Raw genomic sequence first — 27275 nt, 5'->3', positions numbered from 1 at the left:
TGCGATGTTGTAATGTTTGTAATTCTAACTCAGGACGGAAATAGTCTGGGAGCTTAGAGAAGCGTCTGACGGAGCCGTAATCATGCAAGGTAGAGCTGCAGGAAGCTGGCGCAGCGTGATCTGGCCAAGAATGCATTCTGTGTTTCTGCCAGTGCACTGGAGAACTCAATGAGATGCATTGTGTAAAACCTAATGCCAATCTGGAAAATCAAACCTAAAACAGAATGTATTGCGCTATTCCAATTATTTTAGGACGGTTAATAAGTCAATATAATAATCAATAAACAACGATCTCCCTAAGATGGAAGCCAGAGCATCGAGACTTTTGCGGAGTTGTGGTCCAAGGGTGTAGGGGGAGACTCACTCCCCCATTTCTCTCTATGTTCAAATGATAAACCAAATGTAGGAACTGTCAACTATAATCACAGACAGACAGTAGGTGTCTACACTCTATAATCACAGACAGACAGTAGGTGTCTACACTCTATAATCACAGACAGACAGTAGGTGCTCTGTCTACACTCTATAATCACAGACAGACAGTAGGTGTCTACACTCTATAATCACAGTCAGACAGTAGGTGCTCTGTCTACACTCTATAATCACAGTCAGACAGTAGGTGTCTACACTCTATAATCACAGTCAGACAGTAGGTGTCTACACTCTATAATCACAGTCAGACAGTAGGTGTCTTCACTCTATAATCACAGTCAGACAGTAGGTGTTCTGTCTACACTATATAATCACAGTCAGACAGTAGGTGCTCTGTCTACACTCTATAATCACAGTCAGACAGTATGTGTCTACACTCTATAATCACAGTCAGACAGTAGGTGTCTTCACTCTAATCACAGTCAGACAGCAGGTGTTCTGTCTTCACTCTATAATCACAGTCAGACAGCAGGTATCTACACTCTATAATCACAGTGAGACAGTAGGTGTCTACACTCTATAATCACAGTCAGACAGTAGGTGTCTTCACTCTAATCACAGTCAGACAGCAGGTGTTCTGTCTTCACTCTATAATCACAGTCAGACAGCAGGTGTCTTCACTCTATAATCACATTCAGACAGTAGGTGTCTACACTCTATAATCACAGTCAGACAGTAGGTGTCTACACTCTATAATCACAGTCAGACAGTAGGTGTTTACACTCTATAATCACAGTCAGACAGCAGGTGTTTACATTCTATAATCACAGTCAGACAGTAGGTGTCTACACGCTATAATCACAGTCAGACAGTAGGTGTCTACACTCTATAATCACAGTCAGACAGTAGGTGTCTACACTCTATAATCACAGTCAGACAGTAGGTGTCTACACTCTATAATCACAGTCAGACAGTAGGTGTTCTGTCTTCACTCTATAATCACAGTCAGACAGCAGGTGTCCACACTCTATAATCACAGTCAGACAGTAGGTGCTCTGTCTACACTCTATAATCACAGTCAGACAGCAGGTGTTTACATTCTATAATCACAGTCAGGCAGTAGGTGTCTACACTCTATAATCACAGTCAGACAGTAGGTGTCTACACTCTATAATCACAGTCAGACAGCAGGGCCCTCATTCATCAACGTGATTTACGCACAGATATGTGCTTAAGCTGTGCGTACGACCATTTCTAAGCAGAGTGTGGGATTCATCAATTTCAACTTGAACTTGACTTTGTGCTTATATTTACGCACAGCTCGGACCATGCGTACCTGGCGCCGGTTGGTAGAATATATTATTACAACAAGGAAATGAGCTTCTGTGCATTAGTTTCAACACTGGCATGTTCTGTATGAACCGTAATTCATTATAGTTCATTGTAAAATAGCAACAGTAGTGTAATTATGGTCAAAACCCTATAAATAGCATTTGGAATAATAGATCTTTCTCTCAGAATGAATGCAGCATGGTTTATATAGCGTTATCGGAATATGCGGGGTGTACTGACTGACTGCGCTCCGCGTAGCTCAACTCGTTATTATTCTGCGCACAGACCACAGAAACACGGGAACGCTTTGATTATATTTAAAAGGTTTTACGTTAAACGAAACAAGTGGAATTTCGAAGCTGTAAGCAGAATACAAGTCATATGAACACCCACGATATAGTGTTCTTCCCCCTTTTTACTGTATAAGAAAGAATAAAAAACGCATTGCAATGACACCAGGGTGTATGTGTATTACAAAACCCTTGCAATAATGTGTCTTAAATGAATGAAAAGCATACATGGCGTGAGATTCATTGTTCTTGTATATGCTCTCGTATTATTGTTCATATAGGCTACCCAATACTGACATCAAAATAGATTGTATGCCTCTAGAAGTCATATGCAGCAGGTAGAAAATTGACGGAAAATCCGTCGCGATTTGGAATAAAATTGAGGAGAACTTTAATCCCTGGGTATTAATCAAACAAAACGAAAAAAGGCAGTCATATTCCAGCACGGTCTTTATTAGTGTTTGCGCTGCCCAGGCAGCAATGGTTAATAGATATCATATCCGACATCACCATACGTGTACACGTCTGTCAGCCTAACATGCTTCCCTCGGTTTAGTCCATTCTTCCACATTTCATGGGGGTGTCCATTACCGTATATGGTTAATCGGGCGGTTCTGGTATGCAAATACTTAAAACAGTGCACGAGCTCAAACGTAGGACCAAGGTGATATTTATCATGACAGGTGTGCGTAGAACCTGTGTACGCACGTGTGATAAATCCAGTTTTTTTTGTGCATGCACAGATTCTAAATTCTGTGCTTAAGTATGGAAATAGAACATTTTCTATGTCACGTTGATGAATGAGGGCCCAGGTGTTTACATTCTATAATCACAGTCAGACAGTAGATGCTCTGTCTACACCAGGGGTTCCCAAAGTCGGGGTCGCGACCCCCAGTTGGGGGGGGGGGTCGCCAGATGATTTAAATATATATATTTTTTAATGCAGTCAGGCCGCTGAACTTAGAAGCAGGCCAGGCCAGTGTTTCTAGTTGCACCAGCGCAATAGTTAGATAACCTAGGTGGGGAACAACCAGGAGATCACTGCAACTCACACAAGTTGGAGAACTATCTCTCTCTCTCTCTCTTGCTCTCACACACACACAAAGGAGCCGCATGTGATTGGTGGAGGCGACCCTTACAAAAAACTGCTAATCATTGACACATGCTAGCCTGTAATAATCCCCCCCAGAAAAATCTACTTTGCATTTGATATTGCAAATATATGCCATCACACACACTGGCATTTAAAGGGTTAGAATTATAAAATGAATATGTGGTGTTATGATCAGGGCTGAAGTTGAATAAGATTGTATTTTTTATCAATTACAAAAAAACTGAAAATCCATAAAAATCTGTGTTGTTGCTAATCATACATTATGCTAGCCTGTTTTTTAACAATAATTTGTGATGCCATCACAAACACTGGCATTTAAAGAGTACAAATAAAATAATTTCTGCACCAGAATGCAGGAAATGAAGTCTTTGTAACAAAACATGTCCTGGTGGGGGACCTTAAAAAGTGGCCTGACTGGGGCTATATTTTGCACTATATTTCCTGGCCTGAATGATTTCCCCAGTCCGGCCCTGGTTAAAAGCCTCCAATGCTTATTAGTGTGTGTGCGTTTGAACGTTTGCATGTTTCAACCATACATTTCCATTTATAAAAAAAAAAAAAAAAAAAAAAAAAATATATATATATATATATATATATATATATATATATATTATTATTTTATTTAATTTTTTTTTTACCTCCTATAATAGTGGGGGTTGCGGCTATCTGACACCGTTATTTGGGGTCGCGGCCTGAAAAGTTTGGGAACCCCTGGTCTACACTATAATCACAGTCAGACAGTAGGTGTCTACACTCTATAATCACAGTCAGACAGTAGGTGTTGTGTCTACACTCTATAATCACAGTCAGATAGTAGGTGTTCACTCTACACTCTATAATCACAGTCAGACAGTAGGTGTTCTGTCTATACTCTATAATCACAGTCAGACAGTAGGTGTTCTGTCTACACTCTATAATCACAGTCAGACAGTAGGTGCTGTGTCTACACTATAATCACTGTCAGACAGTAGGTGCTCTGTCTACACTCTATAATCACAGTCAGACAGTAGGTGTTCTGTCTACACTATAATCACAGTCAGACAGTAGGTGTTCTGTCTTCACTCTATAATCACAGTCAGACAGTAGGTGTTGTGTCTACACTATAATCACTGTCAGACAGTAGGTGCTATGTCTACACTCTATAATCACAGTCAGACAGTAGGTGTTCTGTCTACACTATAATCACAGTCAGACAGTAGGTGTTCTGTCTTCACTCTATAATCACAGTCAGACAGTAGGTGTCTACACTATAATCACAGTCATACAGTAGGTGTCTTCACTCTACAATCACAGTCAGACAGTAGGTGTCTTCACTCTATAATCACAGTCAGACAGTAGGTGTTGTGTCTTCACTCTATAATCACAGTCAGACAGTAGGTGTTGTGTCTTCACTCTATAATCACAGTCAGACAGTAGGTGTTCACTCTACACTATATAATCACAGTCAGACAGTAGGTGATCTGTCTACACTCTATAATCACAGTCAGACAGTAGGTGTTCTGTCTTCACTCTATAATCACAGTCAGACAGTAGGTGTTCTGTCTTCACTCTATAATCACAGTCAGACAGTAGGTGTCTACACTCTATAATCACAGTCAGACAGTAGGTGTTGTGTCTTCACTCTATAATCACAGTCAGACAGTAGGTGTTCTGTCTTCACTTTATAATCACAGTCAGACAGTAGGTGTTCTGTCTTCACTCTATAATCACAGTCAGACAGTAAGTGTTGTGTCTTCACTCTATAATCACAGTCAGACAGTAGGTGTTCTGTCTTCACTTTATAATCACAGTCAGACAGTAGGTGTTCTGTCTTCACTCTATAATCACAGTCAGACAGTAAGTGTTGTGTCTTCACTCTATAATCACAGTCAGACAGTAGGTGTTCTGTCTTCACTCTATAATCACAGTCAGACAGTAAGTGTTCTGTCTTCACTCTATAATCACAGTCAGACAGTATAAGTGCATGAATTTGGAACAGCAAGTAAACCCAAACCAAACTACATGAGCATTAAACGTTTTTGCCCCCCCTTGGCGGCTGGGTGGCGCAGCGGTCTAAGCGCTCATCACCAACGCAAGAGACACCGGTATCGAATCCGGCTGTCAGCGTTGCCTCCGGCTTGGCCGGCCGTCATACTGGCTCAATTGGCAGAGTCAGCGGGAGGGAAGCCGGTGGGTGGTATTCTGGTCGTTGTAAACAGCGACTCCTACAGGTCGGCCAGGGCGCCTGCAGGGCGAGGGAGGGAAATGGTGAAAAGAGGTTGCTGGCTGTCTCCTATGTGACGGAGGAAGCATCTGATAGACTTCAGGACTCCCTAGACCGACCAGTGGGGGGCACATGCGAGCACCGACCAGGAAGGGGAGGGGGGGAATTGGCATAACGACAAAATTGGGATGGGAGAAAATCTGAGAAAAACAGGAGAAAAAGTGGATAAAAAAATTATAAAAAATTTACCCAGACCGTGGTATATTTTAGCAGTGGATTTATTTTTACTTTAAATACATCAAAGCCAAGGTTGGACCAGCGCTCAGGGAGTTGTGAAATAATGATCAACTCTGAAGGGAAACATTCTGCCCTTGTCGCGGCTATTAAGTTGCTATTTTACTTCAGATTGAAGTAGATGTTCCTACATTCTTCCCTGATTGGGTTACGTTAGTGTTTTTCTTTTTTTTCTATGGATATAATAACAAAAGAGGTATGACCTTTGGTATTGTTTGTAATATCACATCATCCCCTTTTTGTCCCTGCAGTTGTGGCTGATTGCAGGCCAAAGAAAACACCACATCAGATTATCAGAGGGTTCACATACTATGTAGCTCATATACGTTTCCATACATTTGGTTATGCTTAAAGAACTTGCACTCGTTCCAAAGTTTTCATCATCAATTTTTTTTTGTTAAAATAATCTACAAAATTATCAAATTACGATAACTTCTCAAAAGCATCTCGATGTGAAGTTAATCTACTGTATGTTTAAATAAACGGGGGAAAAGTCTATCAACCAGGTTTTCTTAATTCTTGATAAGTTACCTTTTACAGTTCACGCTGCAAATTACTAAACTGCCTCTTGTTGTGTCTAGGCCCACTCCTGACGAGGCAGCCCAGTGGCGTGAGTCTCTGGACCGGGTTCTGTCCAACAGCTGTAAGTCAAGCACACACCAACATGTAACTGATACCTGATATCTTTGGAATGCAGTTGATCCTATGCTGAAGAAATCTCCATCTCTGCTTTTTTTTCTTTTTTTTTTTTTTTTACTTTTTCTCCCCATTTTTCTATTTTTCTCCCATCCCAATTTTGTAGTATCCAATTCTTCCCTCTCCTGTCTTGAACGTTGCTAGACTATGCCTCCCACTGGTCGGCTGTAGTGAGGACAGAAGCCTTGCATCACATGTCCCCTCCGCGTCTATTCGAAAGGCAACCAGTTCATGCTTCCTCGTTCGCGCTTTGCGCTCTGATTGGCCACTGACCTACGCTAGTTTTGCCCCCTGCGGTATGAGCGTAGAAATAATGTGTGGACACTTTGAAATGGGTATCACAGTAGTAAGTCCTACTGTAGAACATAATTATTATTAGCATGACATCTGAATGCGTGGACACTTTGAAATGGGTATCACACAGTAGTAAGTCCTACTGTAGAACATGACATATGTGACCGAGTCCAGCGATTGTGCCAACATGTCTCCATTTTCATTTTCCAGATTTTTCCAGATTGTGAAAGTACAGAATGTAAGCTTTCAAATGATGTGTCATACTTTGAAATCTGAGAATGTTTTGAATATCATATATTCACTCAAGGGGAGAAAATGCCTCTCAAAGATGTTCACACTTTAGCTAGTTTGGGGGGGGGGGCGTGGACAACTACCCTCACCTGAATAGCATTAACATAATTAAGTGCTGTCACAGTAATGACTGTGAAAAGTCTACATGACATTATACAGCAGATAACATGACATTGTACAGTAGATAACTATAATCATAGTTCAAGCAATGTTCATGCATTTTCAAGGTGCCTTTTCAAGCTTTTCCAACATCTAACTATAACTATAATCAAATATATAAATGAGTACTACTGGGTGTAGTGCTAATCAGATGTAATGTAATGACTCTCTCTGTGTGAATGCCTTTACCTGGCTCAGTGAATCTGAATAAACACACAGCGTGGGCGTACCACCCAACGGGCAGCTCTATTCAGATGCAAAAATAAACCCAGCCCCCACCTCTCCTCTGTGGAGAGGACAAACTCTTTCAAAACAGCCTTTTTTAAACACAGAATTCTTACAATTAGAGTAATCATATCTGTTTGCTGTTATACTAAATATGTGCTTCAACTCTCGAACTGTAGTTATATATAAAAATTAAAAAATAATTGTGTCTCTCATTGTGTCATTTCACCCTGGCGACTTGTAGGCATCATCACCAGACTGGGTCACATATTAGCATGACATCTGATTTATTAATGCCAATAATAAAGATTAGGGACAAACGCAATTGGCACAAGTGTAAATCATGGATTAGTCACTCAGTTAAAACATCAGACGTAGCTCACCTTGTTTGTCTGCTGCCTGTGGATCCTATGGTCACAAGTTCAAATCACTCATGGTTCAATTATTATTTTTTTTTTTACATTTAATTAATTTATCCACTCTGGTTGGATGGTGTGTATGTATATGTATGTATTGTGCTGTATAATGACAATACATTTTAATCGAATCTCATTTTGAAATCGCTACCTGTTGAGTGGATCACCATGGTGCAATGTACCTCCGAAGCTGGCTGCCACTGCCGTGTCCATAGGCAGCGTAGCGATTTCAAAATGAGAATTGATTAAAATGTATTGTCATTATACAGCACAATACATACATATACATACACACCACCCAACCAGAGTGGATACATTTATTAAACGTAAAAAAAAAAAAAAAAATTGAACCAAGAGTGATTTGAACTTGTGACCATAGGATCCACAGGCTGCAGACAAATGAGGTGACTTACATCTGATGTTTTAACTGAGTGACTAATCCATGATTTACACTGGTGCCAATTGCGTTTGTCCCTAATCTTTAGTATTGCCATTAATAAATCAGATGTCATGCTAATATGTCATGTTCTACAGTAAGACTTACTACTGTGATACCCATTTCAAAGTGTCCACGCATTCAGATGTCATGCTAATAATATGTTCTACAGTAGGACACGTATTCAGATGTCATGCTAATAATATGTTCTACAGCAGGACTTACTACTGTGATACCCATTTCAAAGTGTTTCTACGCTCATACCGCGGGGGCAAAACTAGCGTAGGTCAGTGGCCAATCAGAGTGCAAAACGCGAACGCGGAAGCATGAACCGGTTGCCTTTCGAATAGACGCGTGCCCTCCGGTACACAAGGAGGCAGCCTGTCGCATATTTTCACCGCAGCAGCTCGAACTCTGTGGCGAGGAGTAACGCGTGGGATGCTCACGCTGCCCCCGCTACTTCCTGCTTCCGCCACACCGGCGTCACCAAACCGACCTGTAGGAGTCGCTGTCCACAACGTCCAATCCCCACCCACCGGCTTTCCCACCCTCTAACACTTGCCAATTGTGTTAGTATGAACGACCGGCCAGCCAATAGCAACGCCGAGAGCTGGGCTTGAACCCAGCGTCTCCTGTGTTAGTGGCGAGCGCCTTGCCCACTGCGCCAATCAGCCGCCCGCATCTCTGCTTATTTTTAAAGCAAACTACAAAAAAAAATGCTCATATCCAAAAGTTGTAGATAGATAAATAGGTCATACATGTAGGTATGCATTTGGTTATGTGGGTGGGTAGGTTTGTAGGCAGGTGGGTGGTTGGTGGTTATGTATTATTATGTACGCAGTAGGGATGTCCAGATTCGATCACGTGATTTTCAGAAGATGGTGATAAAAAAAATAAATAAAAAATATCGGGATATAAAAAAATATATATATATATTTACTTTTTTTTTTTATTCAACAAACATGACCATGTTCACGTCTTAAACTCATACTGAGGCCTTCGTTTTGGTTTTAAATTGCATATCATCATTCATTTATTTATTGTTACACAGAGCAGAAGAATTTCGCCAAAACAAACGCATTTCCTTTGATTTAATTATACATCAAATGATTTATGTCAAGGATGAGGGACATCTACTAGTTGCAGAACTTGCAGTCAGCTGATTTTTACAGACGATGGCGCCATTGCTCTCATGAAGCAGCAGGTTGGAGGCAGAGTTTTTAGATTATCCGGTTCAAATGCCTCGCTTGAATGAAGTTAACTTTTCACCTGGATAACGTCAACATTCAGGGTGAATGTAATGTGAGAAATTGGGATGTGCGCCGCCATTTGGCGCAGGTCCGCTAGGAACTGTAGATAGGCGGCCCGGTCCCACCCGCTGTGCGTAGCCAACCCTGGATCCGCTAACCGTGCGAGCAGAACGTTCCGCGGAGTCGGGACATCGGACCCTGACACTACCCACGAGGCAATTGCACCCAAGGGGGGACCCTGACAGAAAGGGCCGGTTTGATACGGGGAAAGCTGACATCATACTAGGTGACAAAAGCTCCCCGACTGAACACCCCTCCAGAACATGCTGAGGAGTTGTTCTGCAGCTGGACATGCAAGGTGTGAGGCCCCCATGGGTTCCTACACACCGTAGCCCTGCATTGATATTACTACCACCCAAATCACGCGCACCTGCCAGACCACTGCCGATCTTGCGGGAGTGGGAGGCACCAACGTGACACCCGGCCTGGCAAAGGCGAGGTCGGGGAAGCCTGCACTGTTTGCCTCAAAAGGTCTCGAGCCCCCCTGCTGACAACTCTTGTAGTTGACAGACGTAACACCAGGCTCAACCAAACACAGCTTATGGTGTGGGAGCCGCTTGACAGCACAACATTCTCACGGACAGACCCAGTCTCAGCCATCAACTGGGTGTCAGCCCCTGTCCTCATGAGAAGCGAACGTGGGGCCGCCTGCGCGTCATTGAAGACACGTGGCCCGCAGCCAAAGGAAACAAATCAGAGCCCCTTTTCCGCTGGTGTTGGGGGAGGGAGTGACCGGAGAGCGGGCTGCACACAGCCGGACGGCGACGGTTTTTTAGGGCGTGCTCATCCAATGTAGCCGATCCCTCGGCCGCCAAGGCTGTTGGCCTTGTGGACACCTGTTGACATTGAGCCCAGGGTACCTCAGGCGGAGGAAACATGGCCGCTGGTCGAGGGCCTCGCCACAGCCGCTGGCGAGGTGTTATGTCGTAGTAAGAAGAAGTAATGGACACTTTAGTACCAGCATCTGTATTTATTCACGTTCATGCCTAGAGCTAACTTGCTCAGTCCTTCACTCCAACTGGTGTGTCACGCCGGGGCACATCACCCCGGTGTAACCCATGCTCTAGGTTAGAGCTCCGCCTACAGGCCTAATGGAGACACCACACGAGGCCGTGCTCTCACCTCTGGCTGCGCGGCGTGAGGCGGTGTGGGGACTAGGTAAAATACCGCCCGCGCTCCAGCGGAAGACCAAAGATCCTCTGCGGAGAGGGGAGCCCTGAGGAGGGAAAAATTATTTTTTACTTCTCACCCCCTCAAATGGAGACTAATCCAACCAAGATGTCTGTAAACAAGCGTTGACAGCATCCTAGCCCTCCCTGCGGTTATAGCTTGCGGCTAGGTCAAAGCTAATAACGTCAAAAACCTTGCGCGATGTTTCGACGTCGGCTGGCCCTCATGGCCCTGCCACCAGACACCATTTTTGACAGAAAGAACAGCAATTCGAACAAAGTTACTAATCGCTGCTAATTCTATACCGTGGCGGTATAGGCTTTAACAGCCCACCAGCCACCCGCCGGGCCGACTCACCTCATGGCGTCGGCCGGGCGGAGCACTGTTTCAACATGCCAGAGGCAAAGGACTGATGCCACCTGCTTCATAAACACGGAGCACCAGTGGTGGTTGCAACCAGCAACCTCCACTGTGGTGTGCACCCATGAAGGGGTTAATGAATAAATGAACTAAAACACCACAAACACACTGTATAATGGGCTAGCCCATACACACCACGTTAAGGGGATGCGGACCAGAGAACACCAGTCCTGCATACCATTCATAATATTCACAAAAAGCACACCAGCCCTAGGCCTCAGCCCATTCACCCATGAAAAAGGTAAACAAGCCCCCGTTAATACTCCCAACAGTAGACACCGATTGACCGTCAGCATGAATGGTTAAGACGAGGGAAGACCTTTTAGAAAGACAGCCCTCAGCGGGGAATCAAAAACAGAAACAGTAACCCAGCATATAGCATAGCGTTAGCCGCGCGCTCCAGGATAACCGGGAAAACAACAACGTTTACCCAGATATCCTGCCCCTTGCGCCAATACACAACTCGGTTGTCTCCCGGGACAACTCGAGCAGCATCACCAACGCCAGCATTGTTATGCGATTCTACCTGGACGCGAGTTAGCCTGATAGCTAAACATCGCGTGACGTCCCTCAATCTGCTGTCAAAAGACGAGGAAACCCCAGGACAGGCCCGACGCGGAGATGCATCGAGATGCATCCAGCTGCAGGACCGCAGAACCCATACGAGGCGCCGTTGGAACATGCCGAGAAGATTCCAGGGGCTGGCAAATCTCTGGCGAAAACCAACATTGTTCAATTTCCCTCTGCATTTCATCACAGCTAGTTACATGGTATGCAAAGCACGTCCATGATGGAAAACGAAAAAGAGGAAGGGTGAGTATGACCACGCCTTATAGGAGGTCACTGGGGCGGGGCCTGGTCAAGTGCAAGGGTGCTTTGTTTTCGTTCATGTAGTACAGTAGGTACTGGAGATGAGGTATATCTCAATATGGCGAAGAGCGAGACGCGATACGAGTATACAACAGTACGAGTATATAACCAGGCTTGTATCTGCTATCTAAATGGCTACTGTAGTTCAATACAGCACTGAGTTGCCATCAAGACACATCTTTCTGAGACCAACACACACACACACACACACACACACACACACACACACACACACACACACACACACACACACACACACACACACACACACACACACACACACACACACACACGCACACACGTATATCATGCCAGTACCTTGTGTATATTGTATCTTGTGTATACTTTTACTCGTACTCATATATATATATATATATATATATATATTCAGATTCAAATTCTGTATTGCCTATATTTATTGTAACGTATAATATAACCGATAGGGCATAATTATAGGGCACTGTAGCTGCACCTTTGTTTACATTGTTTATTTATCTCGTATTTATATATTCAGATCTCGTTTTATTGCCTATATTCATGTCTTTCTACTATTAACATGCCTGAATTTCCCCAAGGGGATCAATTAAGGAATATCTTATCTTATCGTATCTTATATTATCTTACACACCACCACCACCACTAATATATTGAATATAGTTCTTGTACTATTTTCCATCCCATGATATGAGCTGAGCTAATATAATCGATCAGCATTATTCCAACTCGCTGCCTTCATAACCAGTAAGAAAGAGACAGAGACAGAGACCCTCTGAACGTTTTGGTTCTTATTATGTAGTGGAGGACACCTGGGTATAAATTAAACCCAGCGGAAAGGAAGAAATATATTCCCTCGTACTCAGGGTCTCAAAGGCGCTGCCAGCCTGCAGCTTGTTGTCCCAAGGCGTTCATAACCAAAGTAATTTGTATTAATCTCTCTGTCTGACTGTAATGGTTATAATGCTGAATGCATAATGGGAGATCTTCTTATGAAAAAACTAAATTGATAACGAGAGAGTTTATGGCAGCAGTGTCGTGATGCACAGGAGGTCAGCGTACTGTTACCAGGCAACACTGTCTCATCAGAAAACATAACAGAAAAATTACTAATCGACCACAATTATAAGATGTTATGTTATAGCCATAAGTAATATCTTTACTTACCGTGGTAAATAAAGGTTAAAAACAGAACCCACTCTGGTAAATAAAAGTTATAAACAGAACATACCCTGGTAAATAAAGGTTAAAACAGAACCCACCCTGGTAAATAAAGGTTCAAAACAGAACCTACCCTGGTAAATAAAGGTTAAAAACAGAACCTACCCTGGTAAATAAAGGTTAAAACAGAACCCACCCTGGTAAATAAAGGTTAAAAACAGAACCTACCCTGGTAAATAAAGGTTAAAAACAGAACCTACCCTGGTAAATAAAGGTTAAAAACAGAACATACCCTGGTAAATAAAGGTTAAAAACAGAACATACCCTGGTAAATAAAGGTTATAAACAGAACATATCCTGGTAAATAAAGGTTATAAACTGAACATACTTTGGTAAATAAAAGTTATAAACAAAACATACCCTGGTAAATAAAGGTTAAAAACAGAACATACCCTGGTAAATAAAAGTTATAAACAGACCCTGTTAAATAAAGGTTAAAAACAGAACATACCCTGGTAAATAAAGGTTATAAACAGAACCAACCCTGGTAAATAAAGGTTAAAAACAGAACATACCCTGGTAAATAAAAGTTATAAACAGACCCTGGTAAATAAAGGTTAAAACAGAACCAACCCTGGTAAATAAAGGTTAAAACAGAACCCACCCTGGTAAATAAAGGTTAAAAACAGAACCTAGGCTGGTAAATAAAGGTTATAAACAGAACCAACCCTGGTAAATAAAGGTTAAAACAGAACCCACCCCGGTAAATAAAGGTTAAAAACAGAACCTACCAAAACAATCTCCAATATTATGATAATTATACTGTTTGTAAGTTGAATCAAACATTTACAAGCTTATATCTATTTTGTGAGCCAGTGTCACAGCCCTACAAGGACCACTGAACACGTTCAAAACACCAACATATCTCTCAAAACGAGGCCGTGTCCGTAACCCCTGAAAAGTTAACCGGTTTCGGAGACTTGAGGTCATTATCGGAAGCCTTGTGGCGTTACGTGCCGGTGAGCGCCTGCCTACTCTATCGGTTACAGCTGTGTCGGAAGCCCCACAAACAGACCTTCAGTGGAGAGTGATGGTCAACTCTCTGCAGTGGTATGTCCAAACTGTTAGCTAACCACTCTCTTGGACTGCGTGCCTGTGTGTGTGTGTGTGTGTGTGCGTGTGTGTGTGTGTGCGTGTGTGTGTGTGTGTGTGTGTGTGTCTGTGTGTGTGTGTGTGTGTGTGTGTGTGTGTGTGTGTGTGTGTGTGTGTGTGTGTGTGTGTGTGTGTGTGTGTGTGTGTGTGTGTGTGTGTGTGTGTGTGTGCGTGTGCGTGCGTGCGTGTGTGTGTGCGTCTCTTAACAGAAACCAGAAACTCACATCCAGATGTGACCTATTGTGAGATAGGGAGTGAAGTTTGCACGGCTAGACGTGTTCAGTTTGCCTGCTTAGCCTCAGCACTGAGAGTGAGTTCTCTCCCACAGCCCGCAAAAACAGCCTAATCTCACTTCAAATATGTAAATAAAGTAAGTACATCTATTACATATTCAAAGATTTTTTTTACATTTAACGTTTTCAGACTTTTAACAGAGGCAGGTGCCTTTACCTCAAGACTACTGAGACACACTTTTCTGATAGCCTCGCCCAAACCCTAACCCTAACCTTAACCACACTGTTACCTTAAACTAACCATAACCTTAACCCTAACCTTAACTCATTGACTGCCATCAGCTCTTGCCATCTTTACTAAATGGCGCCAGCACTATTGAAAATGTTTGCGATGTTTGTAGACCCATTGTGTGTTCTGTATTATAGCTATGGAGACAATAGTATGGCTCATTTGACAGGCATGTTCATAGTCCATTACTGACTAATTAGTTAATTTCTACACACTGTAGTTTGTTACACGCTACATGCTAAACATCGCCCCATTTCTGCTTAGAAAACGAAAATGTCAAAAAATATATTATTGGTAAATGCACAGGTTACAACGTTTTGTAGTTTTATTTGGAGTGTATTTCATGACTGTTGGAAACTAGGCTACACTGGCACACCTACTTCCAGTGAATGATGCTAAGCTAGGCTAACGGTGCAGCTGTTCCCTAAGCCTAATGCATGCACAGAGAAGAAAAGGGTATGTATCTGCTTGTCTAACTCTAGTGTAGATGGCAAATAAGCTAATTTCCCAAAAAGTTGGCGTGTTCCTTTAAACTAACCATACTCGGTCTAGTGGTGAGAGCACTCGCCTGCGACTTCTGTCTTTTGCACGTGGTTTCTATGGTGTGTGTGATAGAGATGTAAGATGGAAATAGTCTGTCGGGGGGGGGGGGGGGGGTTATGTATGTTATGTATGTTATGCTAAAGCCTCAAGAGACTTTTTTCTTTCGACATTGATTTATTACCCGGTAGCTGGCAACAGCAGTGCTGGGATTATTTATCTTTCCTCTTAAAGGCCCAAATCAGTGACCCAAACAAACAAATAAATAGACCAATTCTGATTTACAATGTAGTTAAGAAAAAAGCTTTTTTTTTTGTAAATAATGTAATGTAAAAAGGGTAGGCAATTATAAGCCTCGGTTTCAGCCTACACCTTTTCGGTAATTTTCTTTCTTTTATAAATGTTCTACCACTGTACATTGCTTTGTAAAATCATGCATTAATTCATATTTCATCATCATATTCATAGTTTTAAGTACCTCGAAGTCCACATATCCGAGGACTTGACATGGACCACACACATTGACAGTGTTGTGAAGAAGGCATAGCAACGCCTCTACTTCCTTAGGCGCCTAAGGAAGTTCCAAGTCAGTCAGAAGATCCTTAAGAACTTCTACTCATGCACAATTGAGAGCATCCTGACAGGCAATAACACCTCCTGGTTTGGGAATAGCACCGCACAAGACCGTAGCAGACTACAGAGAGTGGCCCGTTCAGCCGAACGCACAATTGGAGGTGGGCTTCCCACTCTCCAAGACATTTACAACAAGCAGTGCATGGGTAAGGCTAAGAGAATAATCAAAGACTCCAGCCACCCAAACAACTGTCTCTTTGAACTGCTGCGGTCAGACAAGCGATACTGGAGTCTCATGGCAAGCACAGAGAGACTCAGAAGAAGCTTCTATCCTCAGGCCATCAGAATGCTAAATGACAATAACACTATGTAACAACCATCAAATGCACTCACAGCACACACATCCACACACTCACTTTAAATAAACAACTCACTGCAGCACACACTTTATATTTATTGGCAAAGAATTTGCACTACAATCCATACCTCATTACACCTTACTGTAAATTGTACCTAAATTGTACCTCATCCCATTTCTGCTTTGTACTGTATAGTATATAGTATATTGTATTGTAACTCAGTTACTTTTCTACTCTGCATTGTATATTGTATACCGGTATATGTATATATTGAACACTTTTGTCTACGTACTTGACTTCTATTTTATACTTACTATACTTATTTTATACTTATCTATTTTTATCTATCACAATCTCTGGAGCAAAACAGAAAGAAGCATTTTATATAAAAGTATTCTGTACTTCTGTATGACAACTAATAAAAGAAACTTGAAACTTGATATTTTCCATCAACAGATCAAACTCCTGAAGAATGTATGTAAATACAATCCCCTTCTATAGGGTTAAGAAATCACGGATCAGGGCTTTAATGGATAGTCCCTCGTCAATTGGGATCCCTAAAGAGTAATATTGTCCATTAAACTGGGAAAATGTTCCCCACAACAATGTTAAGGATTGCATAATGTATTGTTATGTATGTTATGCAACAATTATTACATAATGTATGACTCACAATAATGTCATTTATTTGTACCTACTGTATGTAACAAACTGTCCAGTGTTATTTAGTTTCGAGTTCAAGTTTTGTTTTATTTGTCACATATAAAGTACATGTACTGTACATTACAGTGAAATGCTTGGTTCTGTATGAGCCTCCTGAGAATGTGCTTCATACAGTAAACATTTCTTTTTTAAAGAATAAAGTCCAAACACTATACAAAATATATAATATACAATAATACAAACTAAAGTACAACCTAAAGTACAAAATGCAAACAATGAGGTACAAAATGCAAACTTTTTTTTTATGCAAAATGCCAAAAGTTGGCATGTTTGTAGTGCAAAAAATACAATTTATTTTTTTGTAATAAATAGATAAAATATGGTGTAGTGTTAAAAGTGTTTAAAGTGTCTAAGTGAATGTTTAAAGTGAGTGTGTGCAATAAATGTAGAATGGATGGGTTAGTGTTGCATAGAGTCGTTGAGCATCCTGATGGGGATAGAAGCTCCTTCTGAGTCTCTGTACGTGAGACTCCGGTAGCCCTTGCCTGACCGCAGCAGTGCAAAGAGTCAGTTGTTTGGGTGGCTAGGGGAGGGGGGGGGGGGTAACATACGCCTTGTCGTTTGGACAGGGTTTCAAGTCTACAGAGTAACATGTCTAAACAAGCTGTTCAGTATTTGGATTACAGGCAGTAATGTAAATGTTGTTTACTCCTGGGCGTGTGTGCGGTGGCCAGTCAGGCGAGGAAGGAAACCACTGATTTAGAAGGCACTGTGTTGTTACGCCCACCAGGAGCTAGAACATTTCTTTGCAAAAAAGAAACAACAACAACGTAAAACAAACAAGTTCCGCAGACTTGAGGAAGTCGTGTAAAACAATCGAAAAGGTTAATAAAATATCCCATTTAAGCGTCACAATGTACATTGTGCATCACAATGTTAAATACAGTGTCATGTGGTTTCTCAATGAGGTCCCGTTAAGTAGTTTCCCTCCATTTTGACGTGTTATGAGCGCTGCAGGACTCATTATTCCCTCACAAAGCCCACCACACGGCAACACGAACAGCAGAGCCTCCTGGCAGGCAGGAAACACCCATCTTCGAAAGACCTGCCATTATCCTATTGTCTGTTGATATACTGTACTACACTAGACGGGGTCGGTCATCGGCGCGCAGCGCTAGGACTTTACTGTGATGCTTGCTGTAGTAACGAGTAACGTTACAGAGCCACACATAGTCCACACAGGTCTGCATGCATGATGAAGACGCACATATTGAAATACACATGCACATGCTCACGATTAGCCCATCTGATGATCCAACACTAGAAGTCACGAGACAAGCGCAACACTAGGGGCACACCACATCTTAATATAGTAGGCTCTGTATTTAGAGCAACGTTATGCACCTGCTGTGAGAAACATTTTACCTACCGAAGCCACGGAGCAAAACTGTTCTGTTTTCAATGATTATTTTATTTTGGACAATAAACCTTACAAACTACATCAGCAGCAGCCTGGACATCCAATTCTGTCAACATCCACAACTTTTGTTACCCGACCCTTGTAGAACACAAGTGCATCGTGGCACAATGTCAAAATATTAAAGAAATGACAAGCGGCCACTACACATACCATAGAACATTAATAAATTAGCAATAATGATAATTGTTACTGTAATTAGGAAAAGCAGGTCTTACCTTAAAATAGAAGCAGATGTTTTGTTTTTTCTTCTGATAAAACCTGGGTAAAGTTTGATTTGTGCCTGCAGCGCCGCCACGCTCCGATGCAAGAATGCATGCATTTCGCTATCTATTACGACGAATTAGTGAGCAATCATGAATCATACATTTGGTAATTTTACACATTATACACGATGATGACAATACAGAAAATTGAGAAAAATAGAAATGCATGGCAAAAATTGCATTTATTGTCAGTATTTTAGAGACCCCCCCAAAATTTCACAAATCATGTTTTCACCCTGTTTCTAGAAGTACTTTCCATTTTCTGTGTGTATGTGTGTGTGTGTGTGTGTATGTGTATGTGTATGTGTATGTGTGTGTGTGTGTGTGTGTGTGTGTGTGTGTGTGTGTGTGTGTGTGTTTGTGTGTGTGTGTGTGTGTGTGTGTGTGTGTGTGTGTGTGTGTGTGTGTGTGTGTGTGTGTGTGTGTGTGTGTGTGTGTGTGTGTGTGTGTGTGTGTGTGTGTGTGTGTGTGTGTGTGTGTGTGTGTGTGTGTGCGTGCGTGCGTGCGTGCGTGCAACTTGATTGCGACTCAGAGCCGTATTGTTACCATTGTAGTGAGTTAGTTAGCGGATAAAAAGCCTGAGGCGATGGCAGAGACCTTATCATGTGCACCACATGTTTTCCCGGACAATGGAAACACTCCATGAGCGCTGTGTGATGATGTCACAATGGGCCCTCGCGATACCGGGGGTGTAAAGTACTTGAGTAATTGTACTTCGTTACAATACTTAAGTAATGTTTTTGGGGATTTGTACTTGTACTTTTACTCAATTACATTTCAGGGGAAAAAAACATACTTTCATTTAAAATGCAGACCTACAAAGTACAAATATTGCAGGTCCAACCATTTTAATTAGTATATTTGTTTCTCTGGCCGAACTAACGGTAATTAACGTTATTAATCCTGCGTCCGCTCTTTATTTAAAAACAGCCAATCAAATCCCCATCAATGGAAAATGAACCTGCCCATACCCATGCTGATTGGTCCTTGAGCAAGACTAGAAAGCAGGGATCTTTGATTAAACACCTGCTATCAGAAGAATAGACAGTTAGGGCAGCAAGGCGCTCACCAGGAATACTGGAGACGCTGGGTTCACCTGTTCGAGCCCAGCGCTCCACATTGCTTTCAGTTTAGCTGGTCGTCCGTACTAATACACATTGGCAGTATTAGGGGGTGGGAAACTGATGGGTGGGGATCGGGCGTTGTGGACAGCGACTCCTACAGGTCGGTTGGTGCGCCTGCACAGTAGAATCAGGAAGCGATGGGGGTGGCGCCCCTCCAAAGCGCAGACCCCTGACGCTGAAAGATCACGCCGCGCAGGTGAAAAGATGCGACTGCTGTTACCTCGAGTATCGGAGGGGACTCGTGCTATGTATGACTTAGTCCACATTGCAGCCGGCTTGTGGGAGGCAAGAAACAGCGTTCGAGACAGGGGAGGGTTGAATTGGATGATACGAAATTGGGATGGGAGAAAAATAGAACATGGGAGAAAAAGTGGATAAAAAAGAAGAAGAATAGACAGTTAGAGTGACAAGCTACAGAAGATGGCCACAAACCATAGTACGAGTGATGACGACGACGAAACGGAACATTTCATTGCCCCAGAATAAAAAAAATTATTTACTTTAACTTTTTACTTGTATGTTTAAAAGTAGAAACTGTTTTACTTTTACTCAAGACGGTACCCATACTTTCACTTAAGTATAATTTCTGGGTACTTTTCTTTCTCTGGGTACACCCCTGCACACGGCTCACACTACACACAATATGCATCGCAATAATTTCCTTAGTTTTGACGGTATATAACGGTATTTGACGGTATGGTGATATGAAATCTTTTCTTCCATCTTTATGTTATAATATAGATTAGAAGATTAGATCAAATGTATCATTAGCATAAAGCACAAGTACTGTACAATGAAAATAAGTTTGGCATCCAACCAGAGTGCACAGTAAAGAGCAATAGTAATACTGTATACAATGTAGGTACAGGTGGTTAAACTGGGTACAAAATATACTAATTAGTACTACTGAGTGTAGTGCTAATCAGATGTACAGTACAGTACGGTATGTACAGAGTTGTAGTGTAGTATAATGCATTCTACTATATGAATGGTTGTGGTCCTATTTAGTTAAAAATAGTGTTTTCTTTTACTAGTTAAATACTGCTGGAATTAATCTATATTTTAATTAACTTAAATTTGTTTGTGCATAAATATATATATATATATATATATATATATATATATATATATATATATATATATATATATATATATATATATTATATTTAATATTTCTAATATATACAGTATATGTATATCGTGGACGACGATATAGTAAAATCCCCTACCTTTGCATGGATCCATGACGGTATACTGTGTACCAAACTCCGCACTGTGGGAGTTCGGGCTTTCTGCTCAGCCGTTCCCAGTCTGTGGACAGACCATGGATGCTTTTAAAAAGGGCCTCAAAACACATATTTTTAATAGAGCCTTTTGTTGATTTTTATCTAGTTCTAGCCCCACACACTTATTATTTTTATAATCATTTTACTTTTATAGTCATTTTACTCTTTTACTAGTTTTAGCCCTTCTTATTTTATGTTTCTTTTACTCTTTTCCTAGCTTTAGCCCTTCACATTTTCGTTTTTTTACTCCTTTACTAGTTTTAGTCCTACTTATTTTATGTTCTTTTTTACTCACTAAACTCTTGCTAAGTTTTTATGTGTCTCTACAACTGTAGCGCTTTGAGACTTGTTCCACAAATATAAAGCGCCCCTACAAATCAAATATATTATTACCTCCCAGCTCTACTTTCACTAGTCAGTCAAATACCATTATAATATCCATTCTTCTTTGTGTTTTGGTTTGGAGGGAGGGACGGAGGGAGGGAGGGAGGGAGGAGAGAGGCACCCAGAACTCTACAACTTTGTATTGATGCATGTAAGATGTTATAGGAAGATTTAACTCATATCCCTCTCTCTCTTTCTCTCTCTTTATCTCTGTCTCCGTCTCCCTGTCTGCCTCTGTCTCCATCACATCTATTACTATCTCGCTCTTTTGTTCCTCGTCTCCCTAAACCATCTCTCTCTCTCTCTGTCTCTCTCTTTCTCTCTCTCTCTCTCTCTCTCTCTCTCTCTCTCTCTCTCTCTCTCTCTCTCTCTCTCTCTCCTCTCTCTCTCTCTCTCTCTCTCTCTCTCTCTCTCTCTCTCTCTCTCTGTCTCTCTCATTCTATTACTCACTCTTTTGGTGCCTGTCTATCTCTCCATATCTCTCTCTCTCTCTCTCTCTCTCCTCTTTCTCATTCTATTACTCACTCTTTTGGTGCCTGTCTATCTCTCCATATCTCTCTCCCTGTCTTACATCCATACATGTGTCATCTCTTTCTCCAATCCCATCCCCTTATATATGTCCCTATCTCTTCCTTCCTCTCCCCTCATTCTCTCTCTCCCGCCCCCTCACTCTCTCCTCTCTTCTCTCTTTCTCTCTCTCTCTCTCTCTCTCTCTCTCTCTCTCTCTCTCTCTCTCTCTCTCTCTCTCTCTCTCTCTCTCTCTCTCTCTCTCTCTCTCTCTCTCTCTCTCTCTCTCTCTCTCTCTCTCTCTCTCTCTCTCTCTCTCTCTCTCTCTCTCTCTCTCCCCCCCTCGCTCTCTCAGACGGCCTGGCCAGCTTCCGTTCCTTCCTGCAGTCTGAGTTCAGTGAGGAGAACATTGAGTTCTGGGTGGCCTGTGAGGACTTCAAGAAGACCAAGAGCCGGTTGAAGATGACGTCCAAGGCCCAGATGATCTACGAGGACTTCATCCAGACCGAGGGCCCCAGGGAGGTGAGGGGCCTCGACGTTTACCATTTCTTTGTTTGTTTGTAAAAGATACAGTATGTATATATATACATTATGAAGATAAAGCATTAAAAACTGCCCCAATGGGATGAAAATGTAACAGTTCCTGTCTCTGACGTGGGCGGGACTTTACACGGACACTATCGTTTACACTGAGATCGCTGCGCAAGTCTCACACAAACTTGTTTTTGCACTGAATCTACTGGTTAGGAAAAACGTCAATTTAGTGTCAAAACATGAAGATGATGGGGTGCCCCAGTGGTGCACCGCATACTGCCTCGCAGACCTACACGGCCGTCCCGGGTTCGCCTCCCGCTCCCGGGCTGATTTGTCGCATGTCCTCCCCACATCTTCTCCCGTTCTCCCTCTCCTCTGTCGGTCCTGTATGACCAATAAAAGCTGTAAAAATGCTAAAATAAATATTTAAAAAAAAACATGAAGATGATGCTGTCGGATTTCTATGATAAAGAAGAAAAGAGCCACATTCAGCCAAAACCTTTACATCTGGTCTGCATTACCAGGCAAATCAATCAAATCAAATCAAATCAAATGTATTTGTAAGGCCCGACAACACACGTTAATAATGTCCCTGTGGGCAGGACACGTCTTCTTTAAACAATTCAAGAAGAATCATCACAATAAATCAAGAACAAAACAAAAACACCAGGAAATCCAAAATAAAATGTCTAAAAAATAAATGAATGCAACACTCCCAGCAATAGGAAAAAAGCATCACAGGCAATGTGGAGGGGAGAAACCTTAGAAGGGCCGTTCATAGATGTCGGTGATAGTAATGTTGCTATAAAACAGGCGAAACAGTTGGTAAGCATGTACATAAACACAAATAAGTGCATGCAATAGCAACTGGGGTACATAAGAACATTTTGAAAGATTGAAAATAGAGCTGATGACGGATCCATTTGAGGTATGGGGGGCAGAGAGGGTCGCATCCTCCCGGCCAGGGTGGAGGACGCCGCTATCTACAGAGCCTACACGCACCTGGAGAAGCCATCATCTACATGCTCCACAGAGCCTCTACACGCACCTGGAGAGGCCGTGCAGTGTGGTGAGAATCGCCCCTTGCGGAGAAACTTGTTGTGATGTGGCTGGACCACGGCCTTGTGGCCTGGATCACTGACTACCTCACCGAGAGACCATAATAATTATGTCAGATGCAGGGCAGCTGGTCAGATGTGCTGGTGAGTGGCACCGGCGTCCCCCAAGGAACTGTGCTGTCAAGTTCAAGTTTTGTTTTATTTGTCACATTATAAGGTGCATGTAGATTATAGTGAAATGCTTGGTTCTGTATGACCCTCCTGAGATTGTGCTTCATACAGTAAAAAGTTAAAGAATAAAGACCAAACACTATACAGAATATACAATATACAAATATATATTATGATATAGTGTCTTGTGTTTTATTATAAGTAATAATAACATTTTACTCTACTGTGGGACAAAAGCAAGTGAGAAGTAGAAGAAGACATGGCCGTAGGGTTAACGGTTAAAGGTCGCCACTGCGCATGCGTATTCCTATTAATATTCACCCTTCCTGTTCACTCTCTACACCTCCGACTTCTGCTCCAACTCGAGTACGTGCCACCTACAGAAGAAGTTCTCCGATCACTCCTCCATCGTCAGATACATCACAGACAACAACAAGGACGAGTACAGAGCCTTGGTGGAGAGCTTCCTCGGGTGGAGCAACAACAATAACCTCCAACTCAACTCCAGCAAGATGAGCGAGGAGCCTGTGGTGGAAGACCATGAAGGAAGAAGAGGCCCTTCAATTCCTGTCACCATCCGAGGGGAGGAGGTGGAGATGGTGGAATCCTACAAGCTCCTGGGAGTTCACTTGAACAATAGACTGGACTGGTCGGACAACACAGAGGCCCTCGACAGGAAGGGACAGAGCAGGCTGTTCTTCCTGAGGAACTCCCAGTGTGTCCTTCAACAGATTTGATTTTTGATTTTATTACGGATCCCCATTAGCTGGTGCCATAAAAAAAACATACAAAAACAATTATTATTGCAAAACTAAATTCTTTAAAGTCAGTACTCAACACACAATGCATAATGAAATTAACAATTAAGATGGCTAAAAAAACATCTATCTCAAATGCTTTGGAATATAATATATTTAATCTAATATGTACTTCATTTCAAACCTTTATTTAAACTCGAAAAGGCAACTGAGGTTTCCCTCATTTACAGTCACGTTTACAGTCAGAGTAAAAAAATAAAAAAAGGCATATTAAATCACACAGCATATAAAAAAAGTAAGGATAACAGTCAATTAAAACATGTACAACTTTATTGACAACTGTTGGAGATCAAGGTTTTAAACTCGCAACAGTTTTATGAACTGTTGGAGTTAATTCCATGAGCTAGAGGGGCATCATAGCTAAATGAGGGACCTTAAGGACCTGCCAGTCACTAGAACGGGTTCCATAGGTTCCAAAATTCCATTCCATTCAAGACTAAATCATTATCCCATTTCCGGATGTTGAGAGGCCGACTTCGTGAAAAAATCTGCTTTTTGTTTGTGAAATCAGTGCCTACTATTACTGCAGTTAGTGAGGACTTAATATTGTAACGTTTCACGTTATTGACGACTCACTGACTCAAGGGGGTTAGTTCTCACGTAATGGTTTATTCACAGTTCTTGGGTTACAGTCACAAACTGGGTGCATCACCTCTTGTTGTCCGAACGATCTGCACCTGCTACTGTCATACTACCAAGAGAGCGCACGCTAGGTGCCACACCCTCTTATACATTTACCCCAGGTCAGCACCTGCCCCCTCCCCCCTACCAATCTGGGGCCTGCGCGACCAATAGCGTCACCCGCCAGCCCCAGGTTGGTAGCGTGCAGAGTGGCAGCTTGACTGACCAACCACCCAAATCCCAGGGTCGCTACAATATTATTATATCAACTCAACTCGGCGCTGCTAACAGTCTGAAGATTGCACTCTTTGACTCGAGTACTCACCCAGCTCTCAGCTGCCCGGTCAGCTGTCGGCCCTGTAGCTCTGCTGCTAGCTTGCTTGCTAACCTGCTTGCTAGCAGGCTAACCACCTTCCGTGCTAACAGTCTTTCTGGGAACATCCAAAGCTCATCGACTCGCCTGATTGGATGCCACACCACTTCCCACAACTTCGCTCCCTGGGGTGCCTCTCACTCCTGGTCATACTGCTAGCTAACTGCGACCCGAGGACGGACGCCTCTCCCCGGGCTTGCGGCCCTGGTAGCTAGCCGGCACTCCTCCGCTTCTGCCATGGTATTTTCTAAATATTCCATATCGCAACTTCAGAACCTCTTTTGTAATTTCACACCAAACTGCATTGATACTAGGCCTGTCCCCGACTAAGGATTTGTATATGTAGCAGGTATACGATTATGCATTCCACAAATAATCCCTCACGTTTTATTTTATTTTATTGATTTATTATTATTTATTGGAACTTTTTGTATTCTCAAAGTCTTTTATTTTGAAATCGTCACTTCATCACTTCCTCCCGAAGTGACGTATCTGGCTCCACGCACCGCTCTCACCTCAGTGTATCTGATGGAGAAGAGAGTTTGTGAGCTGCTGGCGTCACCTTGTGGCCAATACTGACGTATTGTCTTTATGTCATTACCTGACAGGTGAAATAAATATGTCAGTCACGGCTAAAGAAGATCACAGGCCTGTCTTTTATCCATCTTTCAACACACACACAACCGACATCGCAGAGTAGTGGCAGCAACTGAGGAGTAGGCCTGAAACAGGCTACATATAGTCGACTTTGATTGGCCAAAATGTGCAGATTTTTTTTATTTTGGGGGGTATCATTCCATTTGGGCTGTGGGGTGTGCTTAATGTCTGAAGGAGTCGACTGAAGGCTTCTTGTCCTCAATTTCAATTGGTCCACTGATGGATACATCTTGATATTTGTCTAATGTGCACAGAGCCTCCCAACGCAAGTTTGTTTACAACACAAGCCATCCAATTCCCTCCATGCTGTCTGACAGGCGCTGCAACAACACGCAGCTGCGATGTCATCACAACAAACCACATGTGCACACCCTGTCTAATCTACGGCCTCTGGTTTGTGTTGACATCCCTCCATCACTGTCTGCCCCAGCATCCCTCAGCAATCTAACATTCATGCTCCAGAATGCAGGCCATCAGGCTGCTCAACGAACAATAAACACTATGCAACAATCATCAAATGCACACAGCACACACACCCACACGCACACACTCACTTAAACAAACAACACACTGCAGCACCCACTCTCCACACTTTAGATCACCTAAACACACTTTACACTTTATATTTATTGGTAAAGGATTTGCACTACAACTCGTACACCATACTGTAAATAGTACCTAAATTGTACCTCATCCCATTTCTGCTCTGCACTATATAGTATTGTATTAGTACATTGCATAGTATATTGTATATTGTATGGTAACTCAGTTACTTCTATTCTGCATCGAACATTGTACATATGTCTATACTGAACACTGTGACTTTTTTTTTTTTTACTTCTATTTTACATGCTATACTATTTTATTTCATACTATCTTGTCTAGCACAGTCTCTGGAGCGTAACAGTAAGAAGCATTTTGTATAAAAGTATTCTGTACTTCTGTATGACAACTATTAAAGAAACTTGAAACTTGAATGTTCGCTCCCTCAATAACAAATCTTTTCTTATTCATGACATATTAATAACAAAATGCCTAGCTAGAAAAGGGGAACTACTGGACCAGGCAACACTTAAAATGCTAGCGGGTGCATTAGTACAAAGTCACTCTGACTATATGCTGCCACCTCCTGGTTTAGTGGCA

At 42.2% G+C, this 27275-nt stretch overlaps 1 protein-coding gene across 1 annotated transcript in view; it reads left to right on the top strand.

Moving 5' to 3' along the window:
* rgs5a (regulator of G protein signaling 5a) overlaps nucleotides 1–27275 on the top strand; it is a gene marked incomplete at its 5' end in the record, with an annotated part of 48016 nt that overhangs the window by 6216 nt on the left and 14525 nt on the right. Inside the window, 2 exon segments of the mRNA XM_084308352.1 lie at nucleotides 6187–6248; nucleotides 22256–22422. Of these exon segments, the coding sequence (XP_084164478.1) occupies nucleotides 6187–6248; nucleotides 22256–22422 (229 nt within the window).

The sequence above is a fragment of the Notolepis coatsorum genome (assembly GCF_963971535.1).
Source record: "Notolepis coatsorum genome assembly, chromosome: 2".
Classification (NCBI taxonomy): domain Eukaryota; kingdom Metazoa; phylum Chordata; class Actinopteri; order Aulopiformes; family Paralepididae; genus Notolepis; species Notolepis coatsorum.
This window is presented reverse-complemented; position numbering and strand designations above follow the sequence as displayed.